This window comes from Meleagris gallopavo, chromosome Z, assembly GCF_000146605.3.
Source record: "Meleagris gallopavo isolate NT-WF06-2002-E0010 breed Aviagen turkey brand Nicholas breeding stock chromosome Z, Turkey_5.1, whole genome shotgun sequence".
Taxonomy (NCBI): Eukaryota; Metazoa; Chordata; class Aves; order Galliformes; family Phasianidae; genus Meleagris; species Meleagris gallopavo.
In genome coordinates, this window is record NC_015041.2 from 19,294,014 (window position 1) to 19,311,768 (window position 17,755).

The window sequence follows — 17,755 nt, forward strand, 5'->3', positions numbered from 1 at the left end:
AACTGGGCTTGTTTAGCTTGGAGAAGAGAAGGCTCCGGGGAGACCTCATTGTGGCATTCCAGTACTTGTAGGGAGCGTATAAACAGGAGGGGAATGACTCTTTACATGGGTGGATAGCAATAGAACAAGGGGGAGTGGATTTAAACTAAGACAGAAGAAATTGAGGTTAGATATTAGGAGGAAGTTTTTCACCCAGAGGGTGGTGACACACTGGAACAGGATGCCCAAGGAGCCTGTGGATGCCCCATCCCTGGAGGCATTCAAGGCCAGGCTGGACGTGGCTCTGGGCAGCCTGGTCTGGTGGTTGGCGACCCTGCCCACAGCAGGGGGATGAAACTACATGATCATGGTGGTCCTTTTCAACCCAGGCAAACCTATGATGAATGCAAGACAACACAATATAATACAATATAATTGGAATTGATGCTAATAAATCAAATATATGAGAGAGACAGTGTGTCCAAAACCGAAGACCTTACTCTAATGCCAAAGGTGAGATGGCTAGAGAGCACAAACCACAGAGACAAGCAGTAAAAGAAGAGGCAGTCTCACAACTCGTGAGCAGTTTTATCTTTCCCTCCAAACAGAGAATGGAAACAGAATAGTGAATGTCCTCTTCTGAGAACCAGAAATCCATGACAATCCATGGAACTGGAGCATTAAGTCTTTAACTCCCAGTACACTACATGATGTTACTATATGGAATACCAATAACAAAAATCATAAACTCATGATATAGACATCATTACTTCTGAGCTTCAGATAACATATTTAACTCTGCCTGTCACTTAGCTATTGACATTATATATCTGGTGAATCACTTTGATAACCTCTGTGAAGATACTGCATGAAATTTTATGCCAGCAGCCTTCAAAGTCTTATAGTCCAAGATAAAAGTAGTGTTGTCTTCTCTCAAGTGAGATAGTTTGAAGCAAGTGTTGGTGCATTTCTTTCTGCCTTAAACAAAAACATCTACAACAATCACAAGTTAGATTCTTGCCAGTTCACATAATGTAGAGGTACTGTTAACTCTGCCATTGGCATCAGATGTAATATTGGCATCATGTGAATAGAGGATGTGGTAACACCAGCTCTTTCAACCTAGTACTTTATCCACTTAGCTGTGCTGCCAAGCCCTACAGTATCCTCCCTAGCGTTCATTTACTTCATGCATTAGTTCATCTGTGTGAGATGCCTTCAGGAGAGATCAGTTCATCCCCATTGGGTCAAGAAAAAAGACTGACAAAACTTGACACTCTTCACTGTTTTGTTGCTTTCTATTTTTGGAAGTCTCTAAACCCTTTTTTTTTTTTGCTACAAACATCCTGTCCTTCAACGCATTCTCTTCCAGTTTAGTTTAGTTGAGACATGTTTGTCTACAGAAATGATAAATGCACAGCTAAATACTTGAAAGTATTCCATTGTATTTCTTTAACTACAAATTGCTCTAGTCGTAATTCTGTAAAATACTTTTCAAAGTTAATCATCTTTGATGTATGAAAATATATTCCTCTTCAGTATTTTCATGAAGCCCTTTTTTTTTTGTTAAGCATTTACCCATAGGTAGCAATTGAAAGTCATTGAAATATCTGTCACAAAATAATAGAAATTATATTTTAACACAACTCTTCAGAGTATTTATTGACTAGTAAAATGTATACCCTAATTGGAAGCTTCATTATTGCTGAAGTTATCAAAGCCAGAATATTTTATCAATTCATTTCAAAGCAAAATAAAATGTCTCCCTCTTCCGTTCCACTCTGCTGAAACATTCCTCCATCTTATTAATAAGAAACATTTTGAACACTGTATGCTACTTAGTTGATTGCTAAGATCTTAAAGCTCCTGACATTGTCCTGTAAACCACATTTTCTTTTGCAATATAAACACAACTGCATAAAACAATATGAGATCCAAGATATTCAAACTGATAGAAGAACTATAAAAGAGGCAATTATGCCAGTTAACAATTGGGCAATTAACATAGGTACAGCCTCACAGAATTGCAGGTGATTGGAAAGGACCTCTAGAGATCGAGTTCAACCCCCCTGCAAAACAGGCCCCTACAGCAGGCTGCACAGGTAGGCATCCAGGCTGGTCCTGAATGTCTCCAGAGAAGGAGACTCCACAATCTTCCTGGGCAGCCTGTACCCTAGCTCCGTCACCCTCACTGTGAAGAAGTTCCCATTAGTATTGGTGCAGAACTTCCTATGTTCCAATTTATGGCTGTTTCCCCTTGTCCTGACCCCACAGACCACTGAAAAGATGTTGGCCATTCCCTCTGACTCTCACTTAAAATATTTATAAACATTAATAAGATCACCTCTGAGTCTTTTTTCTCAAGGCTGAACAGACCCAAGTTGCTCAGTCTTTCCTCATAGGGGAGATGCTTCAGATCCTTTACCATCTTCATGGCCCTCTGCTGGACTCTTTCCAGGAGATCCCTGTCACTTTCGTACTGGGAAGCCCAGAACTGGATACAGAATTCCAGGTGAGGCCTGACCAGGGCAGCACAGAGGGGGAAGATCACCCCCTCTGACCGGCAGGCCATGCTACTTTTAATGCACCCCAGGATTCCACTGGCCTTTTTGGCCATCAGGGCATACTGTGGTTCATGACCAACCTATCATCCACCAGGACCCCCAGGTTTTTGTCTGCACAGCTCCTCTCCAGCAGGTCATGTCCCAGTCTGTATTCAATTCATGTTGAATGTTGTGCGTGGTTCTGATCTCCATAACATAAAAAGGATGCTAAGGTCCTTGAAAGCCTTCAGAGGAAGACAACGAAGCAGACAACAGTGCCAGAGTTTAAAATTATCATAGACACTATCCTACACAATGGGGCTCTGAGGGTCCCGTGGCATATCACTGGTGTTGAAGACAGGGCTGAAAAAGGAATTATACAGTTCTGCTTTGTCTGAAACCCTATTTGAGAAGTGATCAACCTAACCAAGTAATGGACCAATGCTATTGTCTGGCTTAAACTCTGAGCTTTGACCACACAAATTTTCTCCCTACAGCAGCAGACAGAATCTCTGTATTCCTCCCATTTCACTCAATCTTATTTCCAGTGGCCATACACTTTTTTTCTTAGCCAAGCATTATTCTGCCTTTCCTACATGATGTCCAGCATTTTGGAATAGCCTGTTCCTGTGCTCCTCACAAGTAGTACTTAAAAAGTGATAAGCATTGATGGATTCCAATGCTTTCAAAAACAGTTTCCCATGAGACCATTAAACTAGTTCCCTGAGTCTGCTCTCCTCATATCCAGAGCTGAAATTTTTATGGCAGTTTTCCATCTATCACCAAAGATTTTAAACTTAACTACTTAAATTAATATCTATGTTCTATAAATCAAATGTTGTAATCCCAATAGTTTTTAATGATAACAGAGCTACATATAAATTTTTTTTATGTATCACTGAAATAACCTTCATAAAGTGCATAGTTACATGACATATAGATCAGAAGGAAGATGTGGATATCTTTTTCTTCTTGAACACATGACTTAAATTCACAGCAACACTGCATATCACTACTAACAAGAACTTCAGTTTCCTAATGTTAGAAATATATTTTCCTCTATCTTTTTCAACTCACACAAAAAAAGAAAAAGAAGGAAGAAAATGAAGACGACAAGAATTACAAGTGTTATACTATTTTTGCTAAATTTTATACAACTGCTTTTAAATTTTAGAATTCATCCACTTCAGTGCAACCGCAGTATTATATTACTGCATAATGTAAATGAGATCATATTTGCCAAGTGATTATCCAGTATGATAGGTGTTAAAAGTATTTACTTCCAACCCTGCTTTTTATCAGCAGATTGATAGCTTCCATTTCAATATGCATTTAAACTTACAGCAGTTGTATCAACTAATGATCGGAAAAATATGTGACCTATAAATTCATCGTTGGTCAACCCATGTGAAGAAAAAGGAAACCTCTTTATAAAAAGAAGTGCCTAGTCTTTTTAGAGTCATCACAATGTACTAGCAATGCTTGCTTCTGAAGGAAGACCTGAAATACTTCACAACCAATTGCATAATTTAAAATTCATATACTTAATCATTCTCATAACATCATGCTTTTCGAAGTGATACACTAGTGCTTAAAATGCACAAGTGATGCTATGGCTTTTTTATATATCACATGCTTGAATGAAAGAAGACTGATAGTGTATGAATACTGACAAGAGAAGCAATGTTTTATTCAAAACAGTTTGAATTGTATTTAAGACAAAATAATGAAAAGCAAAAAAGAACCTTACAACCACTTTTGTTTCATAAAGAAATGTAGACAAGTAAGAGATGGGGCAAAGAAATTTTTTTCAAAACCTAATATTAAAAATATGAAGCAGTAGGAGAGTTGTGAGCCAAATCTCAAAAGCACAGATTAAACTGGAATCTGAAATCAAAGGGTAAACAATAAGTCTTCAGTTCTAAAGTTAAAGCTCTTGATAAAATATAATTAATAAAAGGTAGTGATACTTATGAATACTTTATACAGAAACATGGAGCACCAGAATAGGGATGGTACAGCCACGCAGAAAAAATGTTATCTATGATTAATCTAATAGTAAAAATGTGATACATTAAAACATATTCTTTTTGTAAACTCACTCACTTGTGACCAATCTCATGTGCAATGGTAAAAGCTGAACCTAGGCCAATGTCTTCATTAATGCTGCAGCTCCTTTCAGGCTCACACATTCCAGCCACAGAGGCCAAGCCTGAATAAACAGAAGGAGACACAAAGGGTCATGCCAAGGTGTTTCAGTCTTAAAAGCCCTAGTTATAAATGCCTGGATTCTTTTTAATAATCTCTATGCACAGAAGGAGCAGTTGGCAAAAGGTTAACTTTCTAGTCATTTGCAAAATCACTGGGGGGAATTTCACTTTGCCGGCTAGACATTAATATTTTTTGAACTGCAGTCAGTGCTGGAAAATGTCTAGACTAGGGGTTAGATTTATAAATTTTACTTCTGGTAACTTGGGACCACCTAGTAACTTGAGCCAGAAAAGGGAATTCAAAAAAGCATTTCTATTTTAACATTCTTGAGGCTGAAAAAAGCAAAATGTATCCACATTATTTTTCTAAAGAAATCTGTTTAAGTTTAGTGGGTTCATAAAAACATACAAGCAACTTTTTTAGCTACAAGAAGCACCATATGGTACTTAAAAAAATTATAAAAACAAAACTGCATGCATCAATGAAGAGAAGGGGGAGACATGTTAATAAGTTCATTTAAACAAGGAAGTCTTTCCCATTTATCTTCTATTATCTTCTGGAACTAAAACCTTTCTATATGACAAGTGCTTCTAAAAACTTTCTTTAAAGAAAGCAAGGCACAGGCATTTACAGAATATCGTTCTTCATTATTTTTTACATTCTTTAGAAATAGAACATCACACAACACATTGCAGACAAAATATGCTACCCACAAGAGAAATCTCTAAGCATCACATTATTTGATGTATCCCTTTCTAGGGTTATCTGAAAAAAAGAAGTAATCCCTTCTTTTGATGAAATTACCTGCAAAATTAACTACACTGTGACAGAATAATAACTGGGAACAGTGTGACTTCGCTATGCAAGAAGAAAAAAAGAAAAAACATACTCTTTATGAACGAGTAGGCACATCAAATTATTCTGTTTGGACTACCAGCAAGCAAGCAATAAGACAGCAAATGCTTCCTAGCTGAGTCTATGTGAGCAAGTAACCTGGAGCTACAGGAGCTGGTCGGTAGAATAAAGTACTGACATTCAGTGCTATTCCTCTATGCATTCCTCTATGCATGTGTGTTGGTCATTCTACTCTGGACTACTTTTACCTCCGTAAGTCAAACATAAACATTACATGCAGTTCAAAACTTCCAACAGGAAAAAAATGACAGTGGCTATCATTAGGATTTAGACCCTAGAGTCTCCCTTAGGCGTACACAGGAATATCTGGGAAATACATGTTCTGACTTGCTTTTCTCTGCAATAAATCAAGTCAGCACACAACAGAACTACTCTGATAACCAAAGCAACATGGGCAAAAGGCAATAATGTCAGCTTGCTGAACTTCCATCAAAACAGATGGATTCTAAATCAAATCACTGAAGCAGACATAAGCATTGAGACCAGAATGAAGAATCAGAAGAAAAACTCTAACCACTGACAGGCGTGTACACTGCTTGCTTTGTGCAACCTGTAGAAAATAGAATAATTACAGTTCACATGCCTAACTTATGCTATTCTAACATAGCAGCAAATTCTGAATATAACATGGTAATACTTTTGTAAGAACAACTATGTTCCACTGCAAAGTGCACCATATTGGGGTGGTGAAGTCACCTCTATCTTCAGATTTTCTCACTGAATGCTTGTTTAGCGACTTATAGAACTATACTAATAACACACAATTATGTACTATGCCTGCAGGAAGTAACAGAAATCAAGTAAAGAACACAGTCTATAGCTCAGATCAAAGGAGAAGAGGCCTTCTCTGCTGAAATACAGATGCTGCAGAGAAATCTGAGGCCTATCTCCATGCAGCTCTATGTAAGATTCCCTGTTCTATGAAACTACAACAGAAAAGAGACTTCTGTTCTCCTGTAAAGCCTTCACTTCTGTTTCTTCCTGGAACACCAGTGATTCACATTTGTTCTGACCTTTTGAGACCTGAGACTTTTGTTCACAGACAGCTTAAATTTATGCTTTAGTTACTGGAGGTCAGTGGGACTTAAGCATATTAAATGCTTTGCAAAAGAGGACCATGGAGCTTTACCTCTTCTCCAGTATGGTGCTTATAACGTTTTATAACGCTTATAACTGTCTCATAACAGTACTTTGATACAATACATGATTTGATATTCTGAGCAGAATTTGCCTTTGCGTCTGATACAGAGACAACTAGTACACTAAAGACCTGTATTAAAAATATCACATAAAAATATCAAGCAGTTTGTGAGTGAATGTTCTCTTATCACTTGCTAAGACAACTTTGCAACATCAGTGTAGACAGTCTCTTCAGTTTTGTCTCCTCCATGGAGGTATCAAAGGAAACCAATTACATTTAGAAATTAATAATCATAATTTGCCTTTTACTCAAACATGCTTTAACATACTTTGTATTTCCAACTTGTGAAAAAATTCTGATACCTCTCTCCTCATATAAACTAATTTCCTTTGCCACAAGTGTATTACAGGGAAAGACAAAGCAAATACAGTTATGAACTCTCATTATTAACAATCTGAACTAGTAAAATTAGAATTGTATCTTGAATTATTTCTGAGCAAATTTGAAAAGTGCATAAACATTACAATAGTCTTTGAATAACGTATCTTTAATTCATTAAAGCACTACTACAGGTAATAAGTATATTACAGTAAACAACTTTTAGTGACAAATCTAGGAATGAAGAGAACAACCCTGCACCTAGGATTGCTATATGTGATTCTCCATTGTCAAAGCACTGTTTTAAGGAGTTTCGCTATTACCGTAATTTATATTACAGTGTTATTTTTTCCAAGTTCATGGAAGGAAAAGTCTGAAGCTATACTCCTCAAGAATAATAGAGCAATAGTGTAACTCCTAAAGCTCTTTTCTTTCCTAGCTTGATTTTTTTTAAATGTTCTTGAGGTCTTCTACTTGTATTTTGTAATACCCCACAGAGAGAGGTTAAATAAAAATAAACGGCAAGTTCTCTTCTCTAATTATTGCTTGGTAAATTTGAGTAATCTTCTAGGTTTTAGCAGCATTACAGCTGCCAGAGATGAGACGTCCATCAGCAGCTCATTTAACTTAAACTTCCAGTGATCTATCAAAGCACATACCCATCTAGGTTACCTCCTACTATTCACATTTATAAAACCATAAAACAGTATTTTGAAAACATAAACTTTAAAAATCTAAGCAGTCAATAAATCAACATCTGAGTATAAAGCAAAGAAACAAATACAAATACAAACTGAAATTTCTATTCATGATCTTACCCAGAGTTCCACATGGTTTGTTCTTATAAGTGCAGATATCATATCTGTTAAAGAGAAAAAAGACGATAAAACACGTCAGAGAATTAGATTTGTAAGATATTTTGTATATTTATCACATATGTATCATAGATCAAGTTGTCAGGCAGCAATCAGCTTAATTATGTGCAGCCAGCTGGTGTCGGCATTTTCTACACTCTGGTGTAAACCACAAGCTGCAGTACACTCGCAGCCGCTGGCTGCATGCCAGTGGGACACCTGCCAGCAAGAAAAAAATGGTTAAAGTGAATCTCTGTAACCACCAGCTCCATAAAGCAGTCTACCACAGCGTTATGAAGTTACAGAAGCATGTCTCTGGACTGCTACTGCTTCAAAACACTTGACTTCTACTTTTTGAATATACTGGAATTCCCTACAGTCTTGCACTTCAAAATAAACAGTATTAATTGCAAGTTCTAGTATTTAGATTTCGATTCTAACTATAGACAGTAACTTTTGATCATAATACCAAACATTAGAAGAAATCTTAAGAACTGGCACTGTAATTCTCATCTCTTTTTCTTACAGTGATTATATGTGTCCTAAGAACACGCTACAATGAACTAAAATGAAAAACACACTTCTGCCAAAAACTAAATAACGTATTTAAAGGAAAATTTCCTTTATTTTAGATATGATCCATCAAATACAGAAACTAAAGCTTTTGTGCAGTTAACATGCAAATATCTCCAGTGATTTAGCTAATCATAATAAGTGTGTCCTGCAACAGTTATGATTCACAAAAGATAACTTCATATTTTGAGTATGCAAATCTATGCTATGGCTAGTGATATGAGAACACTCTTATTATGTCTTTGAATTTCTAGGATTTATTCTGATTTCCTTGCAACGTGTTCCAGAAAAACTCCCATTGTTTTGAGTGGCAAGAGAAAACAAAGACAATAAGATCTTTATGCTTTAATTTTTAACCTAAATATATACTACTTCCAGACCACCAGCCATTTCTGTTAAAAGCAACATAAGTGCTGTTTTCAAAAAGTTTATAACATAGAAGCCAGATCATGAGATAAATACCTTTCAGAGTTAACAGAGTTAATGTCTGTCTGTAAGCCAAATCCATGGACAAAATAACAAAGCTTAAAATTTGGAACAAATCCAGTAAATTCTCTGTGCATGTAGACTGCTGTGACCATATGGAGTCCCTGGGATTTTTAAAGGTACTGAACATGGATCAGTTTGCTGGATGAAGCCTTAATTTTGAACTCAGATTTCCATATGCACTGATCACACCAAAGTGGCTCAAACTCTGTCATTTTAAATGCAACATAATGCCCTCACTGATGTCCCATTTGCTATTTCTGGAAAGGGCTGTACTCAAATCAGCACTGTTACACAAAATGTGTCAGAAAATAATTAGGTTTTGTATGTTACAAAGCTGAAGCACGACGAAGAAAGACTTTATTGAACATTTTCTGCCTTTAATATCTATACAGAAACAAGCTTAGAACTAAATCATTTAGAACAGAGTCTGAACCTAGTGCTTTTGAAGTTCATGCAAAATGATTCCTCAAAGCAAACCAGGATCAGAATTATTTAATGAGACAATCCAAATTTGCCTGAAAAACTCCTGAAAAAACTTTTAAAGAGGAGCTTAGAATATTCAACACCAGAAAGTCTGTGCAATTCGCAGCAGTTACTGTTCTTCTCATGCTTTTTAATAGTGAACAATAATAGGAAAAAAAATCAATTAATGCCATACATCCTTCGATAAAACAGATATTTAAGAAGGCCAGTTCCACTATAGTCAAATAAAAAGCTGTTACTGACTTCAGTGGAGCTGAAAATTTACACTTATGGCCTCCATCTGCCTACTTTCACATAGGTATAAAGCAGAAGGTATTTCCTCACATTCAATTAAGTTTCAAAATATATTGCTGATAGGAGAATAAGACATGAATTAAATCCTTTTTTTCTCTTATACTTTTGAAAAACAAAGACCAAACCCTTCTGATTGATTGTGGCAGCTAGTGAATATTCTACTTTATATTTTTTTTATAAGAAAGCTTGATGATGATTAAACTTAAATTAAGAGAATTAAATAAAATTAACAAATATATTTTATTTTCCAGTCAATATATTTTTGCAAGATCAATCCCAGTAACAGTATTCTAATTATGGTTTGATTAAATATTCAAATAACCAATTAATCAAAATTAATACACAATAATAATTTGGGCTTCTTCTAAGCAGCACTCATACATTCTGTTCTTCATTCTCAAAAGAAAGAAAAAATTTAAGTGGACTTTTTCAAAGTCCACCTGCACCATTCTCTTCAAGTTCTGTGTGTTTGTTTTTTTTTCCCTTCCATTAGCTTCTGCTTGTGATTTTTTTCTGAAGCTGGTATCATTTTCACATACTGAAATGTTCAATTCTACCATCTGCTAATCTACATAATTGGAAAAAAAATCATGCTAATTTGCCTTTCTGGGTTTTGACACCACTTCCACCACTTTACTTTGAATTATCAAGGAATCCATTTAACAATGAAGATCCAACAGATAGATATATTTTTTACTTTCACAGAATTTGAAGGCAAAAGAACCATCAACCTAGCTGGCTCTAGTCCATATTGCTTGCTTTCAAATCTTAACTGAAGAAAACAGTACAAAGAGAGGGGCTTTTTTCCACCAGTAGCTCTTGATCAGTAAGATGCACAGTCATTACATACACTATGGGAGTTGCATTACTCATCACACGGCTCTAGAAAGCTTCCCTCTAGGAGAAAAACTCTTGCTCCTTCTTTCTTTCAGTTCTATGTAAATATGGGGAGAGAGCAAGTCTACAAATACCTAAAACAATTTCTCTCACTAAAGAATAATACCTGAAAGACATTCAAGGTAAAATACAAACATAAATGAGAGCTATACAGATCAAAACCCAAACAGTATTATAATAAACTTTCAATTTTGAAGAAAGATCATAGAATCGCAGAATGGTTTGGGTTGGAAAAGATCTTAAAGGTCATCTAATTCCAGCCCTCTATTGGAAGGGGCACCTTCAAAGAAATCAAAGAAATCCAGGAATCAAAGAATCCAAGAAATCCAAGAATCCAAGAAATCCAAGAATCCAAGAAATCCAAGAATCCAAGAAATCCAAGAATCCAAGAAATCCAAGAATCCAAGAAATCCAAGAATCCAAGAAATCCAAGAATCCAAGAAATCCAAGAATCCAAGAATCCAAGAAATCCAAGAATCCAAGAAATCCAAGAATCCAAGAAATCCAAGAATCCAAGAAATCCAAGAATGGCCTGAGTTGAAAAAGACCATAATAATCATCTAGTTTCAACCCCCCTGCTACGTGCAAGGTCGCCAGCCACCAGACCAGGCTGCCCAGAGCCACCTCCAGCCTGGCCTTGAATGCCTCCAGGGATGGGGCATCCACAACCTCCTTGGGCAACCTGTTCCAGTGCATCACCACCCTCTGGGTGAAAAACCTCCTCCAAATATCTAACCTAAACCTCCCCTATCTTAGTTACAAAAACCATTCTCCTTTGTCCTGTCAGTATCCACTCTCATAAACAGTCATGCCCACTCCCTTCCAATAGATGAAGTTATTTGAAACCCCATTCAACCTGATCTTGAACACCTCCAACAATGGGGCACCCACAGCTTCCCCGGACAACCCATTTCAGTGTCTCATCACACCCTCAAAGTAAATAATTTCTTCCGATATCTAATCTAAATCTACCCTCTTTCAATTCAGAAATTCAGAAGGTGACCACACAATTATTAACATGCAAAATGTATGCATCTACTCTGTTCTGGAGAAGAAAGCTTATTAGGTGCTAGCAATTCTAAGCCCAAGAAAACTGTCAGTGACATCTCATTTCATTTATGAGTACAGAATAAACTCCTGAAGAAGCCTCAGTTATCTACAAAGCTGACCTGCGAAAAAAAGTCATTTCTGCATATCTTATGAGTATTACAATCCTGACTGCTTGAGCAGGTCACTTAAATCAAATATGTAAGAAGAATGGGCTCTTTGTAAATACTGTAAGTACTGCTCCACCTTCTCAGATAATTCATTTACGGCTACTGTCAATCCAAGATGTGCTAGGTAACAAAGAATAGAATGACAAATTGCTGTGGAAAAAACTACCAAGACAGATGAATATACATGAAAAAAGTATGAAGAAATTCAGGCTGGATGAAACAAACTGGACATAAGACTCCATTTCAAGGCAGTTGGACATGTACTTAATATATGCAATACTAGAAGATCTGCCAATTAAGAAGCTTGAAAATAAAAGACAAGCAGAAAACAAAATAAAGCCTAAGAACTGGTAGGAGGGAAGGGGGAGTTGCCCTCTATGTTAAGTGATAAATTGCAAAGAGCTGTTTCTGAGTAACAGCCATGACCAAGTTGAGAGCTTATGGATTAAAATCAAGGATCGGTCCAGCAAAGGACATCTAGTGGTTGGGGTCTGCTACAGGCCACCTGTTCAGGGGGGACTGTTGCCAAGGCTTTCTTGCTTCAACTGCAGGAAGCCACACTTGCAGGCTCTTTCCTGATGGGGGATTTCAATCACCTGAATATCTGCTGGGATAGCAGCACGGTGGGTGGCAGACAATCCAGGAGATTCCTAGAGTCTGTTGAGGATAACTTCCTGATCCAGGTATTAGACGGACAAAAGCGATGTGAACCCTTACTGGACCTGGTGCTCACCAATGCACCAGGAAGGAAAGCATTAGAAAGGCTAAGACTGGAGGCAGCCTTGTCTGCAGTGATCATGCCCTGGTGGAGTCTGTAATCTTCAGGAATGCAGGACTGGAAAAAATCAGTCAGGACCTTGAACTTCAGGAGAGCAAACTTCAAGGAACTGCTAGGTGGGATCTTCTGGGAAACTGTCCTTAATGGCATAGGAACAGAACAGAGCTGGCAGCTCTTTAAGGACACCCTTCTGAGAGTGCAAGAGCAGCAGAAGAAATTGAGCAGAGGAAGTGGGCAACCAGCATGGCTGAGCAAGCACCTGCAGCTTAAACTGAGGGAAAAGAGGGAAATGTACAGGAAGTGGAAGCAGGGTTGTGTAGCCTGGGAGGAATATGGGGACACTGTCTGCATGTGTACAGGTAGAATCAGGAAAGCCAAGTCACAGACAGAGCTGAACTTGGCAAGGGATGTGAAAAATAACAAGAAGGGGTTCTTCAGGTACATAGGCAGGAGGAGACAGACCAAGGAGAGTATTCCCCCTCCAATAAATGAGGGTGAAGAACTCCTTTCCTCAGACATGGAAAAAGCTGAGGTACTCAATGAGGACTTCACCTCAGTATGCAGTGGTGGTCAGATTCCTCTCCATGTCTGCCAGGACAATGTACCTCTCGGTGAGAGTGTGGGGAGCAGATTCCACCCCACTGTAACAGTGGAACAAGTCCGAGACCTCCTCACGAAACTGAATGTATATAAGTCCATGGGGCCAGATAATATCTATTCTAGGATTCTGAGAGAAATGGCTGATGTTGTTGGCGAGCTGCTCTCCATCATATTTGAAAAATCATGGCTGGCAGGTGAAATCCCCAGTGACTGGAAAAAGGGAAACATTATTCTCACTTTGAAGAAAGGGAGAAATGATGACCTAGGGAACTACAGGCTGGTGAGCCTCATCTCTGTGCCTGGAAAGATCACAAAGCAGATCCACCTAGAAGCTATGTTAAGGCACATACAAGACAAAGAGGTGATTCGAGACAGCCAGCATGGCTTCACCAAGGGCAGATTGTGCCTGACCAATCTGGTGGCCTTCTATGATGGAGAGTGATGACATAGGTGGACAGGGGAAGGGCAATGGATCCATCTACACGGACTTCTGCAAAGCCTTTGACATGATCCCTCACACATCCTTCTCTCTAAATTGGAGAGGTATAGATTTGAAAGATGGACTGTTTGGTGGATTGAGAACTGGTTGACTGGTCACAGCCAAAGGGTTGTGATCAACCCTTTGTGTTCTGTGGGTGGAGGTCAGTCACAAGAGCTGTCCTCCAAGGGTCAGTGTTGGGACCAGTGCTCTTCAACATTTTCAATGACACAGACAATGGCATCGAATGCAGCCTCAGCAAGTTTGCAGACAACACCAAGCTGAGTGGTGCAGTCGATACCATGGAAGGAAGGGAAGCCATCTAGAGGGACATGGACAGGCTGGAGAAATGGGCCCATGAAAACCTAATGAGGTTCAACAAGGCCAAGTGCAAGACGTTGCATTTGGGCCAGGGCAATCCTTGAGATCTCCTCGAGAGCAGCCCTGCAGAGAAGGACTTGGGGGTCCTGGTAGACGACAAGTTTGGTGGACTTGAGTGAGCAGCGTGTGCTTGCAGCCCAGAAGGCCAACTGTGTTCTGGGTTGCATTAAAAAAGGGTGGCCAGCAGGGAGAGGGAGGTGATTGTCCCCCTCTACTTGGCTCTTGTGAGGCCCCATCTGGAGTACTGCATCCAGGCCTGGGGCCTCCAGTACAGGAAGGACATGGAGCTCTTGGAGCGGAGGAGGGCTCAGAGGAGGGCTACTAAGATGATCAGAAGGCTGGAGCACCTCTCCTATGAGGAAAAATTGAGGGAACTGGGCTTTTTAGCTTGGAGAAGAGAAGGCTCCGGGGAGACCTCGTTGTGGCCTTCCAGTATTTGTAGGGAGTATAAAAGCAGGAGGAGGAATGACTGTTTACATGGGTGGATAGCAATAGGACAAGGGGGAATGGTTTTAAAGTAAGATAGGAAAGATTTAAGTTAGACATTAAGAGGACGTTTTTCACCCAGAGGGTGGTGACACACTGGAACAGGATGCCCAAGGAGGTTGTGGATATCCCATACCTGTATTTAGTGCCGCATCCAGCCGGGTCTAGTGGTTGGTGACCCTGCCCGTGGCAGAGGAGTTGAAGCTAGATTATCACTGTGGTCCTTTTCAACTCAGGCCATTCTGTGATTCCATGATTCTATGAACTAGTTCGGTTCAGAATTCAAACAGAACCATCTACTACAATTATCAGTTAATTTTTATGGAACGTTTCCAAGTGTGTTATTCCAGAAAACAAAGTTTTATTTTTCATCTGTTTTAAACCAAATCCTAATTTTAATACTTTTTATCATAAGATTTTTTATAATAAATTATTCAAGTTTTTAAGGGTCCTTATATATCCTTGTTCAATGATAAACCTAATGGGTTCATTAGAATTTGATCTTCTCTACTGTTTACTTTTCATGCTGTGCAACTTATTCAAATACGGTCTGTCTATGACTGGTTACATAGGTAAGTGCTAAAACACAAGTTTTAAAAAAAATTTATTTTACATAAGTTAATTTAATTTCAACACCCAGAGCTATAAACTGAACTGCTGCTGATCAAAATGAAATTTCAGACTTCCAATAAAGAAATCAACAATTTAACCTCCCATTTCTAAATTACAAAAAAAAAATAGAAGTGAAAAAATTCAAACAGTAAGTTGAAGGTCAACATACTCTTTTTCATAAATAGCTATGTTTTAAAAAGTTATTTTGCAAGTACAGACAATTTCACTAATGCTAGTGTGTGGAAGAACAGCTATAAAACCAATACTGGCATCTGATCAATTTTTTCAATAAACTTTTCATTGTAATTCCTCAATAATTTACCAGTTTTAAGATAATTTGGTCATTCGCTAAACTTGCACAGGTTACAAACAGTAATACACATATATAACAGAACACTTGCTGATCTCTTTCTAAAACTTTTACTACAGTATATACTTAGACTTACAGAAAGTGGTACACCACAACAGCATTCTGCCTTAAAATAAAGTACATGTCTTATTTGGCTTCTTCCTCAAAAGCCTCAAACCAAAAAGAGCTATTTAAACCAAGGAAGGAAAAGCATAATATATATGTTATGCATCACTCAACAGAAATATCTTTTTCTATTATTAGTTTTTCGTGTGTTGAAAAACGCTACAGACAACAAAGTCTGGCTCTGTTGGATTTTTTACTGATACTTAAGTTTGGTGGATAAATGACATCCTGAGTTACAGAATTTCTGAGCTAGAAAAACCACTATCATTTTAATTTTTAATTATCTGATTTACAGGAAGAGAAATATGTAAAACAAAAGTTTTTGAAAGACATATCAACAGAGAGCTATTTATCTTCAGTAATACCTTATTCTATCAGTACTGTATCAGTAGTTTCAGCCTAGGCTAGCAACCTAAAGATCTATCTCACGTCTTTACATCTTTATACCCTGCTACAACTTTTGTGCTTATGCATTTAGTATCAGCACCCAAGATAAAATATGTCCTCCGTAGACTGAGATCGGTGGTTCAGATACACACAGGTCAATCATCATACAGAAAAATCTCCAGGCCTTCTGGAAGGCTTAGCCCACCCTCTAATAAATCCATCCATCCTTTCCAGAGTGCGTAACTCTATTCCACACTAGATTTTTGGCTCTTTTCAACACTGAGATTCTTCAACCTTATCACTGAATAAATTCTATGTTGAAGTCAACTTTGTTGAATTCTGGAAAGTATTTATGACAGTCAGACACAAGGCTTGAAGTCAGACACCATGAAGCAATAAAAATAATCAGTTATATTCCGTTACACATTTTATTTTCTTTTCCTGGAATAGTTCCTAATCCATCTTATAAAAACGCACCAGAATAATTACAGCTACCTACATGAGCAACAAACATTTACAAATGACAGTCATAACCTTGTAACTAATCAGAGACTACTGAAAGACTCAGGATTCACCCTATCACAAGACTGTAGAGAATATTTAACCTACTGTATTCTGTTTCTCAAAACTGAATTCCACAGCTTTATTACATTCTCCAAAATTTACATGTATGTGATTACCTAAGGCTAGTTTAGAGAACAGAAGTCTCTTGCTATTTAATCCAAGTACACTGTTAATAACATTTGTATCTGTGCATTTAGGGAAAGTCTGGTGACAGATGGACAAAAGCTCTGTTCAAAAGACATTTATTAAGAGCATCACAAGCAGCTTGTAAGGCAATGTTTCTTGGAGTGTTCTAATGCAAAAAGGTCTGGGAAAGATAAGCAAAATTAATTGCATAGGCATGGTTAGTTGCATCCTGCAACACAGCAGAAAATACTATGCTAAACTGTGTATAGGAAAGCAGTAGTCCAGACCTCAGGCAGGAGGGAAACAGTTAGCAACTACGCCTACTAGCCACGATTTAGTTCTGTTGTACAGATATAAATGAAATAGTGTAAACATGTAAAGCCTAGGGTTTAGAAATACTACAATTTTTCATTTTTGTTTGTACCATATGAACATTCCAAAGAACAGATTATTTTCCTAGTCAAAATTTCATCATGTTAAGAAACATATATGGCATGGGCAGAAGGCAAACAATTAAGAAGTACGAGGGCAATGACAGAGTTAACTTTTCCATCGAGAGAAATATGAGTCTCTTACAATCACAGAATAGAATCAAAATATTTCAAGTTGAAAAGGAGACACAAGGATTATGGGAGTCCAGTCCCTGGCTCCACAAAGGACCATCCAAAATTCAATCAATAAGTGTGAGAGCGTAGTTCCAACACTTTGTGAACTCTGGCAGCTCCGTGCCATCACCAATGCCCTAAGGAACGTGCTCAGAGCCTTACTACCCTCTGGCAAAGAACCTGTCCCTAACCCCAACCTTTCCTAGCACAGCTCCATGCCGCTCTCTCAGGCCCTGTCGCTGTCACACTGAGCAGAGCTCAGCGCTGCCCTCCGCTCCCTGTGAGGAGC

General features: G+C 38.1%; 1 protein-coding gene across 1 annotated transcript in view; it reads right to left on the reverse strand.

Moving 5' to 3' along the window:
* ADAMTS6 (ADAM metallopeptidase with thrombospondin type 1 motif 6) overlaps positions 1-8,036 on the reverse strand; it is a 246,452-nt gene extending 238,416 nt beyond the window's left edge. The window contains 2 exon segments of the mRNA XM_031557249.1: positions 4,629-4,734; positions 7,986-8,036. Of these exon segments, the coding sequence (XP_031413109.1) occupies positions 4,629-4,714 (86 nt within the window). The 5' untranslated portion in view covers positions 4,715-4,734; positions 7,986-8,036.
* Between the last annotated feature and the right edge of the window lie 9,719 nt (positions 8,037-17,755).